General features: G+C 42.4%; 1 protein-coding gene and 1 long non-coding RNA gene across 4 annotated transcripts in view; one reads left to right on the top strand and one right to left on the bottom strand.

Moving 5' to 3' along the window:
- Positions 1 to 18,679, top strand: part of CCDC60 (coiled-coil domain containing 60) — a 205,421-nt gene that overhangs the window by 115,200 nt on the left and 71,542 nt on the right. For all 3 annotated transcript variants that reach the window (XM_075898141.1, XM_075898140.1, XM_075898139.1), the window contains exon 4: positions 16,494 to 16,673. In XM_075898141.1, coding sequence (XP_075754256.1) covers positions 16,494 to 16,673 — 180 coding nt within the window. The remainder of the gene's footprint in view (positions 1 to 16,493; positions 16,674 to 18,679) is intronic.
- Positions 21 to 11,813, bottom strand: LOC142818472 (uncharacterized). Its single transcript, XR_012895949.1, has 3 exons — positions 11,653 to 11,813; positions 10,791 to 10,868; positions 21 to 92 (listed from the first exon to the last, which is right to left on the bottom strand). It is a non-coding gene; the product is annotated as an uncharacterized LOC142818472 (long non-coding RNA).

Below are 18,679 nucleotides of genomic sequence, written 5' to 3'. Positions count from 1 at the left end.
AATTTTCTGACCAGTTGTAGTTAGAAGTGATCATCTGTTGACATCTTTCAGAGGTAACTTTCAGTGGATCCGTCAGGTGAAGAGATGTTTCCCTAAATATAAAAAAAGATATTGCTCAGACATAGTGAAAAATATGTGCCTCTATATACCTTTGAAGCAGACTGAAAGTAAGTATGTATGTATATAATCACAGATTGTGCATGTCTTCCAGGATCCAGTTGTATGAGTAGATTAGCATAGATTTATGTTATCAGAAGTAAGTGGAAGAAAAAGGACCACACTGATGTCAGTAAAACAAAGACAAGGAAGAATTGAGGGTGATATGTAGAAGATTCCAAGCAAACAAACCCATGCAAAACTGACAAGATGTCATCCCATATCAACAACTGCTGGGAACTGACAGCTGTAAGATATAAGCTCAAAAGGGAAGAATCTGTACCACTTCATGAACTATTCAAATTATTTATTTACAAAATGCAGATTTATTGTGTTTCCTAGTTTTGAAGAAAATGGTCCCCTGTGAATCTGTTTCACTATGCAGTATTGGTTGAATAAAATAAGTGTCAAACTGTTGGCAGTTTAATCTTTAGCAATATTCTACTGTCTTTTTTTATGCTTTGAATTAGAAGCTGGATATTTCGCCTTTAAAATCTGTAAAGGCTCCTGAAGGGAAAACTGCAGAAGTCAATCTACGTTCAAAAAGCTCTGCCACTACTAATGCATATTTCATGTCTGAACTGACAGCTATGCTAACAGCAGCACTTCCTATTTCTTTTAGCCCTTGCGGACAAGAAACAGTTATTGCCTATTTTTTTAATAGAAAACTGATTATTTTTGTGATTGAAATGACAAGGGCAACTGCTCAAAGATCTACTGGAATTTGTTTGGTTGGGTTTTAGATGGTTTTTTTGTTATGATCTTTCTTGAATATATACTGTGTGAGTCAATCCTGTATCAGCTCTAATGTGTGTAGACACCAAGAACTTCAATATTCAGGGCTATTGATGTGTTGGCATTGATTAGTGCAAATGTTTACTGCAGAATTTAGTGAAGTGGGGGGAGGAGAGAGAGTGAAGTTAAGAAGCAAGGAAAGGATATAAGGAGACTATCAGGCAATGCTAACTGTAAAGGTGGAATGTTTATCTGCCTGTATTAGTTTTCACTATAGTTAATACTTCATAATGTCAGTTGCCTGGAAACCAGTGTTCTGTGGCCTCTTGCTGCTTGGCAGAAATCATTCTAATTGGCATGCTTCTAGCACTGTCATTGCTGGCAGCTTGCAGCATTTTTTTTTTCCAGAAGAAAAAATTTCCTTTTACATGAATGATGGCTCACATTAATTAGACAGCAGTCATGGGCAAAGACATCTATTTAAGTATATGGTTGTATGAATCATTATCTCTATCATCAGTCACTGGGAAAAATGCTATTTTGAGTTCCCGTCAACATTTGTGCCTTTCCAGGTTGTTCACTGCTCAATTTACCCCCCCCCCCCCCCCGATGGTAGAATGTGTCTGTATGTGTAGGAAATGTTGTAAGTTTGTTGCTTATTAGATTTTACTGTCTATCCAAACACATCACACTGTAGTCCTATACAATATGACACTAAGTGACACATACTTTTCCTCACAGGAGATTTGAGCAGCTTTAAGAACTTACAACAGGTTTTCTGTTTTATAGGTAGTAGAATGCTACTGTTCCCTGCATACCTATCTTTATGAAGACAGCCAATGACCTAGAGTCTGAGGGTCCTCTTCTTCTACTTGAGTATCTTGGACCAGTAGTATATACAAATGCAATACCAATAAACTTAATGAAATTTTCCTCTGCTTAAACAAGAAATACATTTGCTTGTTTATGTATAACATAAAATCACATTTTATACTCTGGAGGACCCAGAAAATTTGAGGTTTATGTTGAAAAATGTTTTACTTATAGTTTCATCAAAAAAGATGGGAGAAGAGTTTGAGGTGTCACCTTGAAATCTCTCAGATTCAGTAGGGCCAGCCCCAGGGATTGAGGCATCCCTATACTCAGCTCTTGGATGAGAATTTGCAGACCCAGCATGCCTATCTTCTACTTCCCTACCAAAAAAACCATGAGCTTCTACAAGAATAATTAGCAAAAATACCATCTGATAGGAAGCAAAACATTGCACTATTGAAGAGGAAGCAAAATACAGGACTATGTAACACTTTAAAGACTAACAAGATGGTTTATTAGATGATGAGCTTTCGTGGGCCAGACCCACTTCCTCAGATCAAATAGTGGAAGACAATAGTCACAACCATATATACCAAAGGATACAATTAAAAAAATGAACACATATGAAAAGGACAAATCAAATTTCAGAACAGAAGAGGGATGCGGGGGGGGGGGGGGAAGGTGAATGTCTGTGGGCTAATGATATTAGAGGTGATAATTGGGGAAGCTATCTTTGTAATGGGTAAGATAACTAGATCCTTTGTTCAGACTCAGATGTAAAGTGTCGAATTTTAGCATGAATGACAGTTCAGAGGATTCCTTTTCAAGTGCAGATTTGAAAGTCTTCCGGAGTAGGATGCATGTGATTAGGTCGTTGAGACAATGTCCTTTCTGGTTGAAATGGCAAGAAACTGTTTTTTCTTTGTGATCCTGTCTAATATCTGTTTTGTGGGCATTGATCCTTTGGCGAAGTGTCTGAGACGTTTGTCCAATGTACATAGCAGACGGACACTTTTGGCTACATTTCTATTACTATTGAAGAGGGGCTTCCATATGCTTCCAGGGAAACAAGCAATCGTGATTTGGGGGCTCTCCCTTCCATTGTGCTTTTAATGGCTCCAAGACTCATGACGTGGGAAAAAAACAGAGACATAGTTTCTATTGTGACTTTTGTATCTCAGTTTGCCAACTCAAATAGCTCTGATTCTCAACATTCCAATGCCTCTTTCTTGAGTCAGAGATTTTGCTTTATACAGCAGTAGAAAAGCATGGGAGTCTGCCCTAATGGCCAGATGTCAGGCACTGGCAGCTGCAGTGTGACCGGAGGCTATAAGGGCCAGCTTCCTGCCACAAGCCATTTCCCCTGAGTCTGCAGCTTTAAGAGCTGCAGGGGAAGAGGAACTATAGAGTCCTGAGGAGCGTGGCTGGAGTGGCCAGCAGGGTACCTGTGGGATTTCCTGGAGGCCTCTTTTAAAAAAAAAAACTCCCTGTGCCATGTCCACACATACTCTCTTCTGAAATAGCTATTTTGGAAGAGGCCTTATTTTTCATGGAATGAGGTTTATAAATGTCAGAAAAAGCCATCCATTATTATGTTTTTCTTTCTAAATAATGCAGTCTCTGTGTAGACGCTAGTGTTGTTTTTCTGGAATAACTGTGCAGTGTAGACACACCCTATGAAGCATCTCCAAGTGTTTAATAGTAAATCAATAACTGTCCCAACTGATGTCTGTTTTGACAGCTATATTGTATTGTCTGTTGAAGATCTTTATTTTTTTTTCTATTGGTTCTTTTTAGTCTTGCCTCAGTTATTGCCAGGAAACCTCCTGATATAGAAAGAGAAATTGTTGGGTGTATTCATATTTTTAATGACCGTGTGTCCCCTTGATAATACAACTGTAACATAGATTCTAATTTTAGTTTTATTTAACAAACACATATGGAACTCATAGAGACGGATGTACAAAAGAACAAAGAAAGGGTACAAATGGGAATCTGCATCTGAAATAATTACCTTGTTTCAGATTGCAAGTCCTTCTTGCTACACAGGACTGATGTCGATTTGGCACAGTACCACTTAATTGCTTAATAAGTTAGCTTAGTAAATAGAGCATACTCCTGATGTTCAAATAGCTTGCAGGACACCAGTTTTATTGGATAATCTAAAGTGTGATACTCAAGATTGCACAAGTCATTCAGCAGTAAGGTGGTTTCCCCCATGCCTGGGGGCTCATTCTCTTCCTCCTCACAGGCCTTGGCCAGGCTGAACTGCTTCACCAGGACCCGAGTCTCCTTCTCTCACCTTCCACCTGCTGGTGTCAGTTGTCACTGACCCAGTGACAGTGTAGGAAGCCATCTACAGCTCTACTGTCACAGGCCTACTCAGTCACTTCCCTGACAGCGGGTCTCCAGTGGTCTCCCTGCATTGCTGAAGGAGCTAATCAGCGCAAGGTGGTGTTACTGGAGACCTTCTAGTGGTGGCCAGATGTCTCTGTTCTCTTATCTGAATCTCCTCATTATCCCAGTCCCTTCCTTGTCCCCAGCATGAGCTACATGCTGCATCGAGGACATGTCTTGTGCTGGCGGACAAAGAAGGGGTTGGGAAAAATGTGGAGGTTTTTTGGATAAATAGGAGGATACTGTAATATGTAATGATAGCATATTTGCAGGTTTCTGTGACATTAATTACATTTAATAAATGTTAATTTAATTATGTACTCAACACTGTACTTTACAAGATAAAAATAACTTACGTTAACTATGTAATTACCTGCCCTAGCCAGTACATACCAATTACCATGTTCCTGATTCTCCACTACTTGCACCTTTATGTGGTTATTCACAACTGTTCCTGACGGATTTAAAATGCTCCTAAATCCAAATTGTCCATTTGTTTACATGAGAGCATTTTAGGTGGCTTTGCTTTCAAGGGCCTAATCCTCATCTACAATAGGGCCACTGTACGCAATTCTGGAAATGGAATGGGATTTTGTATGTCTGAGGGTATAAAGCAGCCATTGTTAAATGAAAATTAGGCCCAACTTTGACAGATATAAATAACTAGCTAATTATCCCATCATAAAATGGGATTTTCAGGTCTTCTCTCCTGAGCTCTCTCTCTCTCTCTCTCTCTCTCTCTCTCTCTTCCTACTGCCTCCCCCCCTCCTCAACTCTCCTCCGCCTCCTGCCTCTCTTTCCATCTCTTTCTTTCTCTTCTCCCTCTCCTGCTTTTCACTCTCCCTTTCTCTTCTCCTCCTCCTCCTGCCTCTCTCTCCCCTCCATCTCTCCCCGCCCCCCTTCCTCTTCCCCTTCCCCTTCCCTCCTGCTGTGGCACTTGGCTGAGTCCTGCCTGCTCAGCTGGGCTGCCACAAGGGAGGGATGCGGAGCGGTCACATACACGGCCGGGGGTGGGGCCGTGTACACCACCGCTCTCCCTTCCCCTCCCACCCCGGGCGACCCCAAACAGCCCCTTGTGCTGCTGGCTCCCCCGGCGGCCTGGCTGAGGGGCGCAGCACTCAGCTGAGTGCCACAGCAGGAGGGGAAGGGGGATGGTGACGTACACGGCCCCGCCCCTTGGCCGTGTAAGTCACCGCCCCCTACCCCTGCCTCCGTGGCAGCTCAGTTGAGTGTTGCATGCTTAGCCAGGCCATCGCGGGGGAGGAAGGGTGGGGCAGGGACGTACACGGCCAGGGGGCAAGGCTGTCTACGTCACCGCCCCTCCCCCTCCCGCAGCGGCCCGGCTGAGGGGCACACCACTCGGTGCCATGGCAGGAGGAGGAAGGGGGTGTGGTGACGTACATGGCCTCACCCCCTGGCCATGTACATCACCGCCCGCCCCCCTTCCTGTCCCACTGGGGCTCAGCTGAGCGGTGTAGTGCCAGCGCCACTCAGCTGGGCTGCAGCCGGGGAGCAAGTGGCCATTTGGAGTCCAGCTGCACTCCCCCCACCAGGTCTGCTTCCCGCCTCCCTCCTCCTGTCCAGCCTCACGGCACCCCCGGACACGCCCCTGCCAGCGCTGCTTCCCTCCCCCCTTCTTCTGGGCCTCCCCATCCTCCACTACAGCCCCCAATACCCCCCAGCTCTGCTTCCCACCCCCCTTCCCCTCCCTGCATGGTGCCCCACCCTCCTTCCCTTTCCTACCACCCCATCTGTGGTACACTGCACCACTCCCAGCTAAGCGGCGCTCCCGCCAGGCCCCAGTGGGGGAGCAAACAGCGGCAAGCGGCCCTTTGGCCAAAGGGCTGCTTGCTGCCACTTGCTCCCCCGCCGGGGCCCAGCTGAGTACCGCTCAGTTGGGCCCGGCAGGAGCAGCGGTCAGCTGGGCCCGGGTCACCAAGCGGCCCTTTGGGGCCCACGCTCCCCACACATGGGGAGCGCAGACCCTAAAGGGCCGCTTGCCGGGGCCCAGTGGGAGCGCCGCTCAGCTGGGAGTGGCGCAGCACACCACAGCGCACCACGTAGGGAGGAGAAGGGGGCGGGGCTGGCCGGAAGGGGGTTGGAAAGCAGAGCTGGAGGGAGGATTGGGGGCTGTGGGGCTGGAGGGGAAGATGGGGGGGCTGGAAGAAGGGGGAGGGAAGCAGCGCTGGTGGGAAGGGCTGTCCGGGAGGCCGTGGGGCTGGCCAAACGGCCATGGAGGGAGGGGAAGGGGGGCGGGGCGCTGACGTACACAGCCAGGGGACATGGCCTTGTACGTCAGTATTACAGACGCACAGACAATGTGCTACTATATATATGATTATGCAAGATGCAAGGCAGTTGAGAAAATAATTAAAAACAATGAGGAGCCCTGTGGCACCTTAAAGACTTAACAAATGTGTTAGGGCATAAGCTATTCTCTAACACATTTGTTAGTCTTTAAGGTGTCACAGGACTCCTTATAGTTTTTGCTGAAATAGACTAATTATATTCCAGAGAAGTAGCTGTGTTAAATAGTTTGCAGTTACTATAGTATTAGTAATAGGTATGGGACAAATCCTCAGCTGATATAAATCAGTGTACCTTAACTGACATCAATAGGGCCATGCCAATTCAGAGTGAATGAGGATCTAGGTTATATATCGTGTGTAAGTAAGAATAATACACTATACTTGTGTAATAGCTTTTATCTCAGGGGCTCCAATTTTTGTACAGACATTAACTAATTAATCCTCACACTAGCCTGTCAGTAGGTAAGGGATATACAGAGCTTTGTTCTATCCTATAGAGTTAGGTCAACATAAGGCAGCTCAGGTCAACCAAACTTTGTCAGCACTTACTCTAAAATGTAGCTCCTACTGAGGAAACTTGCCCACTAGACTGACTTACTAGCTCCACTTCTGCAATACGTGTAGACTTATGGTTGACCTATGGTTGACATAGTTAAGGTGACACAGAGTGTACATTCAATGTTGCTTATATCAGTCTTTCAGAAGCCATCCCATAATTCCCCACACTGATAGTTAAATCAGTGCAAGTGCTCCCAGCGAGGACATGCACCACCGACACAAGGAACAAAGGGTGGACATATGCATGAGATTTAATTACTGTAGTGGCTATATCTTGACATAACTGGGGTTGGCTTAATTTTATAACTTAGATGCCCAGAGATCATTTCAGCTATAGAAAGGTAGCTGTTCAAGTAAAATGTGACAGCTTTGTAATATCCATAGCAACACAATATAAGAATTTTAGGACAGGAAATGAAAAAATCATTCTATCCAATTGCAAATGCAGTGAAGAAACCAAAATTGAATCAACTGAATTGAAATTTTATGAGGGCAAAGGGGTTAACACTTCTACAAAAATTGCTATGGGGTCTTTAATGACTGCAGGTAGTCAGAACTTCAGTTTCATTAGTACTTTCAGTGGGACTGCACCCTAAATCCATGCAAGAGCACTGACTGCATACAAAATCAAAATGAAGTGGGCCAGCCACCTGCTGAATCACCATTTCCTGCAAATTCTTCCACCCAAATACTGATTTGCCTTGCCCCTCCTTAGTTTGAGAGATCTGATGGGATGGGCTGCAGGTGATTTAAGTGTTCATTTAAAATATTTGTTACATTTGTTTTAGTCCCTGGATTTACAGTATGCCATATTCAGAATGTTGTAGTATATATTTTTTAGTTTTCATTTATTGTACTTTCAAAGCTAAGTTTTCTGATTAAAAATAGATTTTTTTTCTGCTACTAAGAATCCTGGTCCAAAGAAGCTAAGAATCAATATAGGTTATGGTAATTGCTTTTCACCTCAGAAGACCTGGTCTTATATTCAGTTTGTCACAAGTGCAATGAGTTTGGCAATCCCTAGGGAACATTTACATCACAATACTTCCTGCACAATTTTGGAATTGGCAGAATGTCTTGGGAAGGGACTTCACTGGATTAGTAGGGAATTGCTGCAGATAAGGATTGAGATGTAATGAAATATATGGAACTGCATTTAGGAAGCAAATCAATGCCACCTATATTGTATTTCTTTATAAAAATTAACTATAAACCTCTGCAAAGAGCTAAATACTTTCCTTATGGTGCCTGGGCACAGAGATATACTCTACCTCTTGCTCTAATCACATAGGAGCTATACACCACTAACCCAGGAAAGTGTGTATAAATGAGCCATCCTGTGGTGCAAAGGCTAACAACTCCCATGGCCAAATAAATAACTTATATGCACCCAGTTAGATTTGTTGGAAGGCAAAATAACTTGCATTGAATGGGGCAGCTAATATGACAGAGTTTAGAGGGGGAGTAGAAGAGGGGTAGGTACACTTTTTAAAAAAAACTTGTTTTAAACTAAACTAAAACCCTATCAATAATCTAATTATCTGAAGGAGAGAATGCAGGCAGCAGCCCAGCAGCAGAGTGGGGTCTATGCTGTTTATTGCACCCAATGTAGCATGTATGATTACTTGCCCTATGGACAGGTGGCATATGTGTGCATTTGGTGCAAGGAGTTTCTGGCCCTCAGAGACGGTATACGGGCTTTGAAGGCCATGGTGTCTGAATTGGAGGAGCTAAGGGAAGCAGAGAAATACGTTGATGAGGCTTTGCAGGACACTGTAGAACTGTCCCATCTCCTGTCAGACAACCCCTGTGCTGTTAGGAGGATGAGAGGCTCAGGGAAGGAGAACAATCAGCTGGAGCAAAGGGAAATGATCCCATAGCTGGGACCTCCTTCCAGAGGATGTTATGGTATCCTCTCACACTGAGGATACATCTCTGGGGGAGAGAACTCCAGTCATTAGGAAAATGCAGGTATTAGTAATGAGGGATTCAATCATTAGAAACATAGATAGCTGGGTTTGTGATGACCGGGATTTGCCTGCCTGGTGCGAAGGTTACGGATCTCTCAGGACATCTAGATAGTCTTATGTGTAGTACTGGGGAGTAACCGGTGGATGTGGTACATGTAGGTACCAATGACTTAGGAAAGGGTAGGAGAGAGGCTCTGAAGGCCAAATTAAGGCTGCTAGGAAAGAGACTGAAATCCAGGACCTATGGTGGCTTCTCTGAAATGCTTCCTGTTCCACGCACAGGGCCAGGTAGACAGGCAGAGTTTCAGAGTGTCTATGCATGGATGAGACGAGGGTGTAGAGAGGAGGGGTTTAGATTTATTAGGAACTGGAGAAACTTTTGGGATGGGGGAGACTATGCAGCTAGCACTTAACATTAAAAAGGCTGCGGAGCAGTTTTTAAACTAACGGCTGAGGAAAAGCCAGCTGGTGCAGAGGAGCACATGGATCGGACAGAGACATCTCTTAGAGGAGGGTCTATTAATAGAGATTCTCTATGTTCTAGTCAGGAGGAGAGGATGGAAGTATGGGTCAGATCAGATGAGACACAAGCAAATTAAAGAGTCCAACACATCAGGAAACGGAAGACAGATAAATAGTGACGGATTTTTAAAATGCTTATACTCAAACACTAGAAGTTTAAATAATAAGATGGATGAACTAGAGTGCCTAGTTTTAAAGAAGGATATCGATATAACAGGCATCACGGAAATTTGGTGGAATGAGGACAGTCAATGGGACACAGTCATACCAGGGTACAAAATATATTGGAAGAACAGAACAGGTTGTGTTGGTGGGGGAGTGGCACTATATGTGAAAGAAAATGTAGAATCAAATGAAATAATAGTGTACTTAACCTCTGTTTGCCTGGAAATGGGTGACAGGATAGGTATCACGTGATGATTACCTGATGTGTTCCCTCTCTCTGGGGCATCTAATATTAGCCAGTCAGCAGACATACTTGGCTAGATGGACCTTTGGTCTGACCCAGTACGGCCGTTCTTATGTTCTTTTCTCATTGCTCAGAATCTGTGGTCATCAGAATGCTGAGGTAATATTAGGGTGACAGAGCCTCAGCTGGTGTAAATAGGCTTAGTTCTATGGCAGTCAAGAGAGCTGTGCCAATTTACAGCAGTTCACTGAGGATGTGACTATTTATCCATAGTTGCTGTGCCTTGTTCTGTATGTATATTACTTATAGTTTTTCCTGTTTTTATACTGTATATGTGAGGATGGTGGTGAATTTGGTAAAATTTGATACACAGGGTCAAATACATCTCTGGTGTAATGCTACCCGTGTTATTTAAATTGGCTTCATTTGTATGAATAAAATGTAAACATGGTTGTAAATATGTGATTTGGTTTGACACTAATAACAAAGCTTTTAACATCATTGTGTTAGCTTCCTAAAGTCATCCCAACACTGGATTTATGATAGAGAAGCAAATTAATGGATTCCTTTTGTCTGGGCCATTCCTATGCAAAGAAATGCATCAGGAATCTCTAACCCTGCAGGCAAAAGCTTTACTCAGCAATACTTTTATGGTGCTGCATTACAATTAACTGATGACCCAGAGACTCTAAAGGATTTAAAGAGTAATTTAATAAGCATGGAGTAGTACTAAGCACTGAAAATATGCTCGCAATCAATTTGCTTCATATACAATATGCTACTAGGTCATTCTTTTGTTCATGTGTTTGACCTTTATCTATCATAATTTATGCCTATCAAGAAAAGTGAAGAATACTATCGTAAATTATTAGCACTCAAGAAATTCTTTTAATTTTCATGCTGACAAAGGTATTAACTTACCAAAAATAATGCACATCCTTTTGTCTGAAAGACAGTTGAAAATCTGTGTTGTGACTACAGTTGACTGAAGCTCAATTACTTTAATAAATGTATTCCAAATTTCATCTCAATTGCATTTGCATTTTAATGAATGATTCTCACCTAGTTGTCAATTTGGCAGCCAAGCTAAATTTATTAAATTGTTGTATAAACAGAGCTTTCTAATGCTAGCATTTAAATGCAATAATATTTGCTGTGCCATTCCTTAATATAATGTAAATCTGTATGATAGAAATATATTTCATTTACCCATATATTCCAGATTAGGATTATTTAATTTTTTTCCACACCAAAAGTACACAGACTTCTAAGGTCTTTCTTGATTTGCTCAAAAATGAAATTTTCTGGATTTGTGAATTTGTCATTTAAATCTGACAAATGCCCTGCATACCTTTGCTTTATTTTTTTACCTATTTTATTTCTTTGTTGCTACTTGAAAATTGGATTAAACTAATTAAATAAAATAGTTGTTTGTAGACAACTCATTTTGGAAGCCATATACGAAGAAGAGTTTATTTACAATTGGCTGAAGTCACATTTTCTATAGGCTTGCCAAACAGATAAAAATTTTTAAAACCCTTTACACCAAGTAAATCTTACAAAATTGTATTTAAATTCAACCCACTTATATATATATATTCCCAATATTGCTGACTATTGAAACAGTTTGGGTGTAAAAGAAATTTTCTTTTTTATAATTCTCTTTTTTTCTCTTATTCGCTTTGATTCATTTTATAATCTTAGGCTACATCAACACTACAGCAGAAATTCAACAAGCTATGCAGCTCCAGCTAAATGAATAATGTAACTGGAGTTGACATACCTTAAATCAAGTTATTGCAGAGTCTGCACCTCAGGGGGAGAGTTTCTCCCGTCGACTTATACCTTACTCTTCTCATCTAGGGTAGAGTAAAATGGTCGACTGGAGAGCGACCTGCAGTTGATTTGACAGGTCTTCACTAGACCTGCTAAATTGACTGCATATGAATTCATCTTCGAGTGTCAATCTGTGCTGCAGTCTAGATGTAGCCTTATTCTCTTGTATTTATGGCATCATAATCAGTAGCCACAACAATGCTTCTACAAGTGGAAAAAGCAGTATGAAGGAAGGAAACACATCTTTTTACACTAATATCTTGATAATCAGCAGCAATGATAGATTTCTAATCTATAGAAAAATAACACAAAAACGAAGCATGAGGTTTCCATGTTATTTAAAATATTAAATCTTTCGAGAGAGATTTCTTCTGTGAAAACCTTGAAGAACAATTAGCCAACTTGACTTTATTCCAGAATTCTTGTGAATTTAGAAAGCATACAGCATCTCTCAATAAGGCCTTGGTTTTATGAAAGCAGCTCTTTCACATTATTCTTGAGCCAGTACAGAAAGGTCTATCGAAGAGGTTACCTTCTGTCAGAACTAGAGAGGTGGATTGAATGGCAGTTGCAATTGCTGGGCTCATAAATGGCAAATGCATCTGTCAGTGTGTCCATCTGTCCATCTGTGAATTCCTTTGTTCAAGAACAAATCAGCAGAAGGGTTGCATGCCCCCCACCATCCTGGTTTAGCTCTAGGAAGAAGCCAGTGGGTGGCCTGTGGCCACCCCCATACCCTCTCCTGAGCTCCTCACACCTCCCAACCCCCTTCCCTGACTCCTTCACCCTTACTCCTGCCCTGAGTTCCCCAACCCCTGCTCTGACTCTTGCATCCCGCACATTCCTAGCCCCCTGCCCTGAGCCTCCACAATGCCCAATCCCCCGCCCCGACGCCTGCACTCCCCCCCCCCCACCCCCACATTCCCAGCTCTCTGCCCTGAAAGATCTTCATAAGTCTTCTAATTTGTCATAAATGCAGGCAGGAAGAGAGGGGGCTATTCACGTTGAGAACTAGTGAAATAAATACTTTCTGTTTGGTGCCTATTTAACCTTTGGGTACTTTAAGGCATCTCAATTAAGAAAAGGGTTTGGTAAAAATGAACCAGGCCCCACTTCAGCACAGCTCTGTGATAAAAGATTAGGTACAGCCTGATCACAGTTAATCCAGAACTCAGAAACACATTAATTTAGATGGATATGTTCAATGAACCAGCATGTCTGACTTGGATCCGTTGCCATTTTTTAGTTACACATTTTAATCAAAGGCTGCAAAGTATCGATTCTGCTGTGCCATTTTTGTTTTACTGCTAGGCTGCACTTTCTCTTTTCTGTCCCTATCATCCTACAGAAAGTACATTATAGCTTCTGCTTTTTTTTCTTCTTCCTGTAATGCCCCTGCCTCTTGTCTCCAAGTCACTCACAGACTTCATTGACAGCTTCCCTGTTTCTGACAATGAAGCTCAGTGGCAGCTAGTGGAATTTAGCAGCTAACAGGTGGCTTCAGGGTAATACCTGTCAGCTTGTGACAATCAAGCTAAGGTACAAAGTAGCATAGTGGCCAACACTATGCTACAAGCTAGAGTTAACCACGAGGTTATTTAATCTGAAGTGGGAAGAAAGCCAGGATTAACTCAAAATACTGTGGTAAAGACTGAGGGTATGTCTACACTACCCTCCTAGTTCGAACTAGGAGGGTAATGTAGGCATACCACACTTGCAAATGAAGCCCGGGATTTGAATTTCCCGGGCTTCATTTGCATAAGCCAGGCGCCGCCATTTTTAAATCCCGACTCGTTCGAACCCCGTGCCGCGCAGCTACACGCGGCACGGACTAGGTAGTTCGGACTAGGCTTCCTAGTCCGAACTACCATTACTCCTCATTCCACGAGGAGTAACGGTAGTTCGGACTAGGAAGCCTAGTCCGAACTACCTAGTCCGTGCCACGTGTAGCCGCGCGGCACGGGGTTCGAATGAGCCGGGATTTTAAAATGGCGGCGCCTGGCTTCATTTGCAAGTGCGGTATGCCTACATTACCCTCCTACTTCGAACTAGGAGGGTAGTGTAGACATACCCTGAGAGATACCAGGAATGATCTACTGGGAATGAGGAATCTCTCCATTCTTTTTGATGGGTGATATTTCTTCATCATCATGGTGTAGAAGAAAATATTTAATTTTGCTGATATTCAGTAAATGTTGATAACCCTGTATAATTAGAGCAGAATATGCTACCTTTGTTGACACTTATATCCTTGGACTGTAGCATTGTAGCTGTAGCATCTCACCTGCATCCAAAATATACTGGCCAGCACATCACTTTTGCAGAGAAGCTCCAGTTTTAGAATAGGCCCCTATTTGGAGAGTTATTAGTTTCTCCACTATTCCTTAGAATCATAGGATTATAGAGTTGAAAGAGACCTCTGGAGGCCATCTAGTCCAAAACCCTACTAAAAACGGAACCAGGCCCAACTAAATCATCCCAGCCTGGGCTTTGTCAGAAGAGTCTGATTGCCCACACTATTTTTGCCGGTGTAATTCTATCACACTCAATTGAAAATCGGACTCAGAAATTTCAGTATGATCTAGGACATTTGAAAAGATTCCAAACCAGCTATCCTCCCCAGTACAAGTCACTTCTGTACTTGGAGAAAATGGATTATGCAGTGGGAAGCTGTTGGAAAAATGCATAAGTAAGTTGTGGAACTCATGGCCATATGGTATCGGTAAGGTCAAAAATGTAGCAGGATTCAAAGACTGGGCGTGTGTATGGATAACAAGAATTTACAAAATAATAAAAAAAAGTTTGAAAGAGATATAAAATCTTGTTCTTCATGGCTTAAACCAATCTCTATTAGAAGAGAAGACTTCCCCATTGTGCAGGTTATCCCATAATTGTGTACTATAGGATTGCCTGCACTGAAGCACATAATAGTGGCTACCGTCAGAGCCGATATGCTAGACTAGATTGACAATGTATCTGATCCAGTAAGGAAATCTCTATGTTCAAATGAAATGAATGATAGAAAATTCTTCAGCTCTCTGTTATTGGTATTAATAGAGTATCTGTGTACTTGATGTTTGAAGAGACCTCTATTGTTGGTAGCACATGATTTGTGGTCTTTACAAAAGAACATAAAAATGGCCATACTGGGTCAGACCAAAGGTCCATTAAGCCCAGTATCCTGTCTGCCAACAGTGGCCAATACCAGATACCCCAGAGGGAGGGAACACAACAAGTAATGCTCATGTGATCCCTCACCTGTAATCCATACATATATTTTGTACCCTGGTATGACTGTGTCCCATTGATTGTCCTCATTCCACAAAGTTTCTGTGGCGCCTATTATTTCAATATCCTCCTTTAAAACAAGGCACTCTAGTTCACCCATTTTACTATTTAGACTTCTAGCATTTGTGTATAAGCACTTTAATAATTTGTCACTATTTATCTGTCTGCCATTTCCTGATGTGTTAGATTCTTTTTTATTTGATTGTGTCTCATGTGATCTGACTCATACTTCCATCCTCTCCTCCTGACAAGAACACAGAGCATCTCTATTAATAGGTCCTCCCCAAATCTCCTATAGGTTAGTATGGCTATGTCTACACTGCACATCAATTTCAAAATAAGCTATTCCAGAATAGTTATTCCAAAACAGCTTATTTCAAAATAGCACATCTACACTACAGGGAAGCCTCAAAATTAGTCTGAGGCAGGCTTCCCTAATGTAGACATGCTATCTTGATTTAGAGCCCTAGGAGGCACTGGGGAGGAATAACTTGGAATGGCTCTCGTGAGGGGCTATTTCAAAATAGCAACAGTGGAGTGCCTTATTTCAAAATAGCTATTTTGGAATAAGCATTATTCTTCATAGAATGAGGTTTACCAATTTCAGAATAAGCTGCCTGTTATTTCAAAAATATTTCAAAATAACGGAATTGCTGTTAGACACTCGCATAGTTATTCCGAAATAACTTTGCTGTGTACACATACCCTATATTCCACATTATATCCTGGCTCTCTCTGGGGCTTGAAGACAACAACAGAGGTTATTTTCTATGTTCAGGTTGTGGTTTATAAGCTCACATTTCTCATCTGAAAGTATAAAATCAAATACAGAGTCTCTAATGCTAACTTGATGAGTTCTGAGTAGCTGTTTCCAAGGAAGTTGTTATGACAGATCTGTTAAGCTATTTTTTCCCCACAATTTCCTTAGCCTTTCTGAAATTTCTTTTATTTCCTATATTTCACACCTTCTTGTACTACTGATATACAGCAATGCCAGCTTGATCTTCCTCTTTGGCCTCCTTTCCCACCATACACACATATATTTAGACATGTTTTCATTAGTGAACTGCTGAGGAAATGTTCCTTGGTTCACCCAAATTACCACTGAGATGTAAGATTTTAGTGATCTGGAAAAATCTATATTTAAGCTTTCATTGCATTAAAAATCATTTGTTTCATCTGACATTTTGGGCCATCTCAGAGTTTGGTTAATATTTTAACAGTTCTGACAAAATTTGCTACTGCTGAGATATGAGAGTATCTATGTCTCTCTGATATATTTATTTTTAATATATAGGATTATTTTTTAATCTTCCTGTTTACTCGGTCAAATATACAATTGACTAGAGTTTCCAACATGTATTTCCTAATGATTAAATGAATAGAAATGTCCCTCTGAGAGAACACCTTAAGACATCACTAGTCTTACATGGCTACATCTGTACAGTTTATAGGTTTTGGTTTTCTTTCAAATTCTGGTATCCTATCATTTATTGGCAGGCATCTGATCAATTCAGTGAAGCAGGGGCGGGGGTATTTCCACACACTTCAGAAAGAAACATTGGAGAGGAAGAATGCACTGAAATCAGCACGACAAAAACAAATGGCAAAATGGCGAACTGAATGGCAGCCACCCAGAGACTCCTCAGATGAGGAAGAGTCTGAGGAAGAACTAACTGAGTAAGTGCTGTTTGGGGAGGCGGAGAGTATTTTTGTGATCTTAGACTCAGTGGCTTTGAAAGGCTGTTTCAAATTAAACTGATTGTCACTGCTGTCAATATCTGGACATTTGATTCACTGTTGCAAGCAAGATTAATCCTTCCTGGACCTCTCTTACTCCATTTATAGACCCCATATTTTAAACTTAGACCCTAACGTTAGAACAACAATTCTGCTCCTAAAATGAGTAGTCAGACACTTGCATGCTGACTTCAGCACCAACTTTTGGAACTGGGAGTCTAAACACAGGTGCCTAAGGCGGAATAGTTCCTCTTATATGCAACAGAAACTTGATATGCTTTTACAGTTAGTTGATAGAATGGAAACTTGATTCATGAATGTGGAACAGAAATGCTTGAAAAAAGGTACCCAAGAAGGAGGGGCCTGGTGGGACAGGGTAGTTGGCTTAGAGGGGACTTCGGAGCCAGCTGACGAGAGCTGGTCAAGTGAAGAGAAAAGGATGGAGCATAGTAGGAAATCTACAATGTTTAGCTCTCTAAATTGTCCCACATGAGCATGGTTCCTGCCATAAGAGAGGAACTTGGGAATTAAGTGCCAGATTTGTATGTGTATTTAGGCCTCTGATGGTGCAGGTAGGAGCTTAATGACATTTTCAGAAGTACCTACATTGAAATCCATGGAAATGAGGTATCCAGGCATTGGTGAAAATCCTAGAAAGCTCCTACCTACATCTTTGGGAGTCTAAGTAGCTTTAACACTCTAGCCCTAAAGCATTAAGAACAAGTTGGGATGGCACACGAAATACAGTGGTTTATTTGTGTTCATTTGGTCCTAACTTCCTTTCTTTCCCCCCAGCCAGAAGATGAGTGGGCCCTGACTTTGGGTGGGTAGGCAAGAATGTGGGGGGAGAAGAGATGGGAAGCAAGCCCCAACCCTGTTCCCCAGCAGTTGGAATGGGCAAGCCTTGGCCACCCAAACACCCTACCCTACAGCAGGGCAAGCCCTCACACCCCGGCTCAGAGCTTTGGGATACAGCTGAGCTAGTCCTGGTCCCCAACTCTGCAGACCAGAGCACTGGGATACAGCAGAGCAGGCCCCAGCCCCTACTGCCTGGCCTGGAGCACCAGGGTACAGCAGGACAAGTTCACAATCCCACTCTTGGGACACAGCGGGGTACTCTCCAGCTCCTGCTCCCCAGCCAGAGTGCCAGGCAAGGTGGCAGGAGTGGGCCTGGTTGTAAAGTGGGTGGGCCATGGACCACTTAAGCCCACCCCTGGCTAGAGCCCTGTTTCTCCCACTTCCTCCCCACCCTCAGTTTAATTTCAAGGAATCAGAAACTTCCCATGACATTGCTTACTAACCTGTTAGCTGAGGTTGTAGCTAGTGATAATTATGCTTCTACCATTGAGATGTGCTAACCATGGGCCATTCTTCTCAGAATCTGTTTAATCTCTTTAATAATACTCTGTTGGTTTCTAATAATAATTTCTAGCTATACAGGAATTAAATAAATGCAAAATTGAATTTTAATCTTTTTCTAATTTGCCTCTTTCCCCCAGCCCTCCAGTTTCTCTACGTAGGTTCTGTTTGGTCTGGATTTCAACATTCTCTAATTGTCAGATGTTGTATATATTATTCCTGCTTTCCATTGGGACTAAGAATTTCAAAATCTCAAAGGCTGCTGGGCACTGCACTATCCAACTGGGATAGATCACTCAGGAAGGGTGAATGTGAGGGAGCTGCTAGTTGGACTTAGGACTTTGGAAACCTGAGTTCACTGCAGACTCCCCATGTGACCTTGAACAAGTCATTTGGGGTCAAATTTATTACAAGTTGTTCAATGTTTTTGCCAGTATAGCTTATTTTGCTCTCTGAACTAGTAAACACTATACGGGACAACTGCTTCTTTTTGATGCTTTCAACTGCCTTTTCAATGCGGACTTCTGCTCTTACAGAACTGTTGCACACGCACACACAAAAATCACATGCCTAACTGACATTGCTAT

This window comes from Pelodiscus sinensis, chromosome 15 (assembly GCF_049634645.1).
Source record: "Pelodiscus sinensis isolate JC-2024 chromosome 15, ASM4963464v1, whole genome shotgun sequence".
NCBI classification, from domain to species: domain Eukaryota; kingdom Metazoa; phylum Chordata; order Testudines; family Trionychidae; genus Pelodiscus; species Pelodiscus sinensis.
Note: the sequence above shows the minus strand (reverse complement) of the source record. Positions and strands in the feature narration are given on the sequence as shown.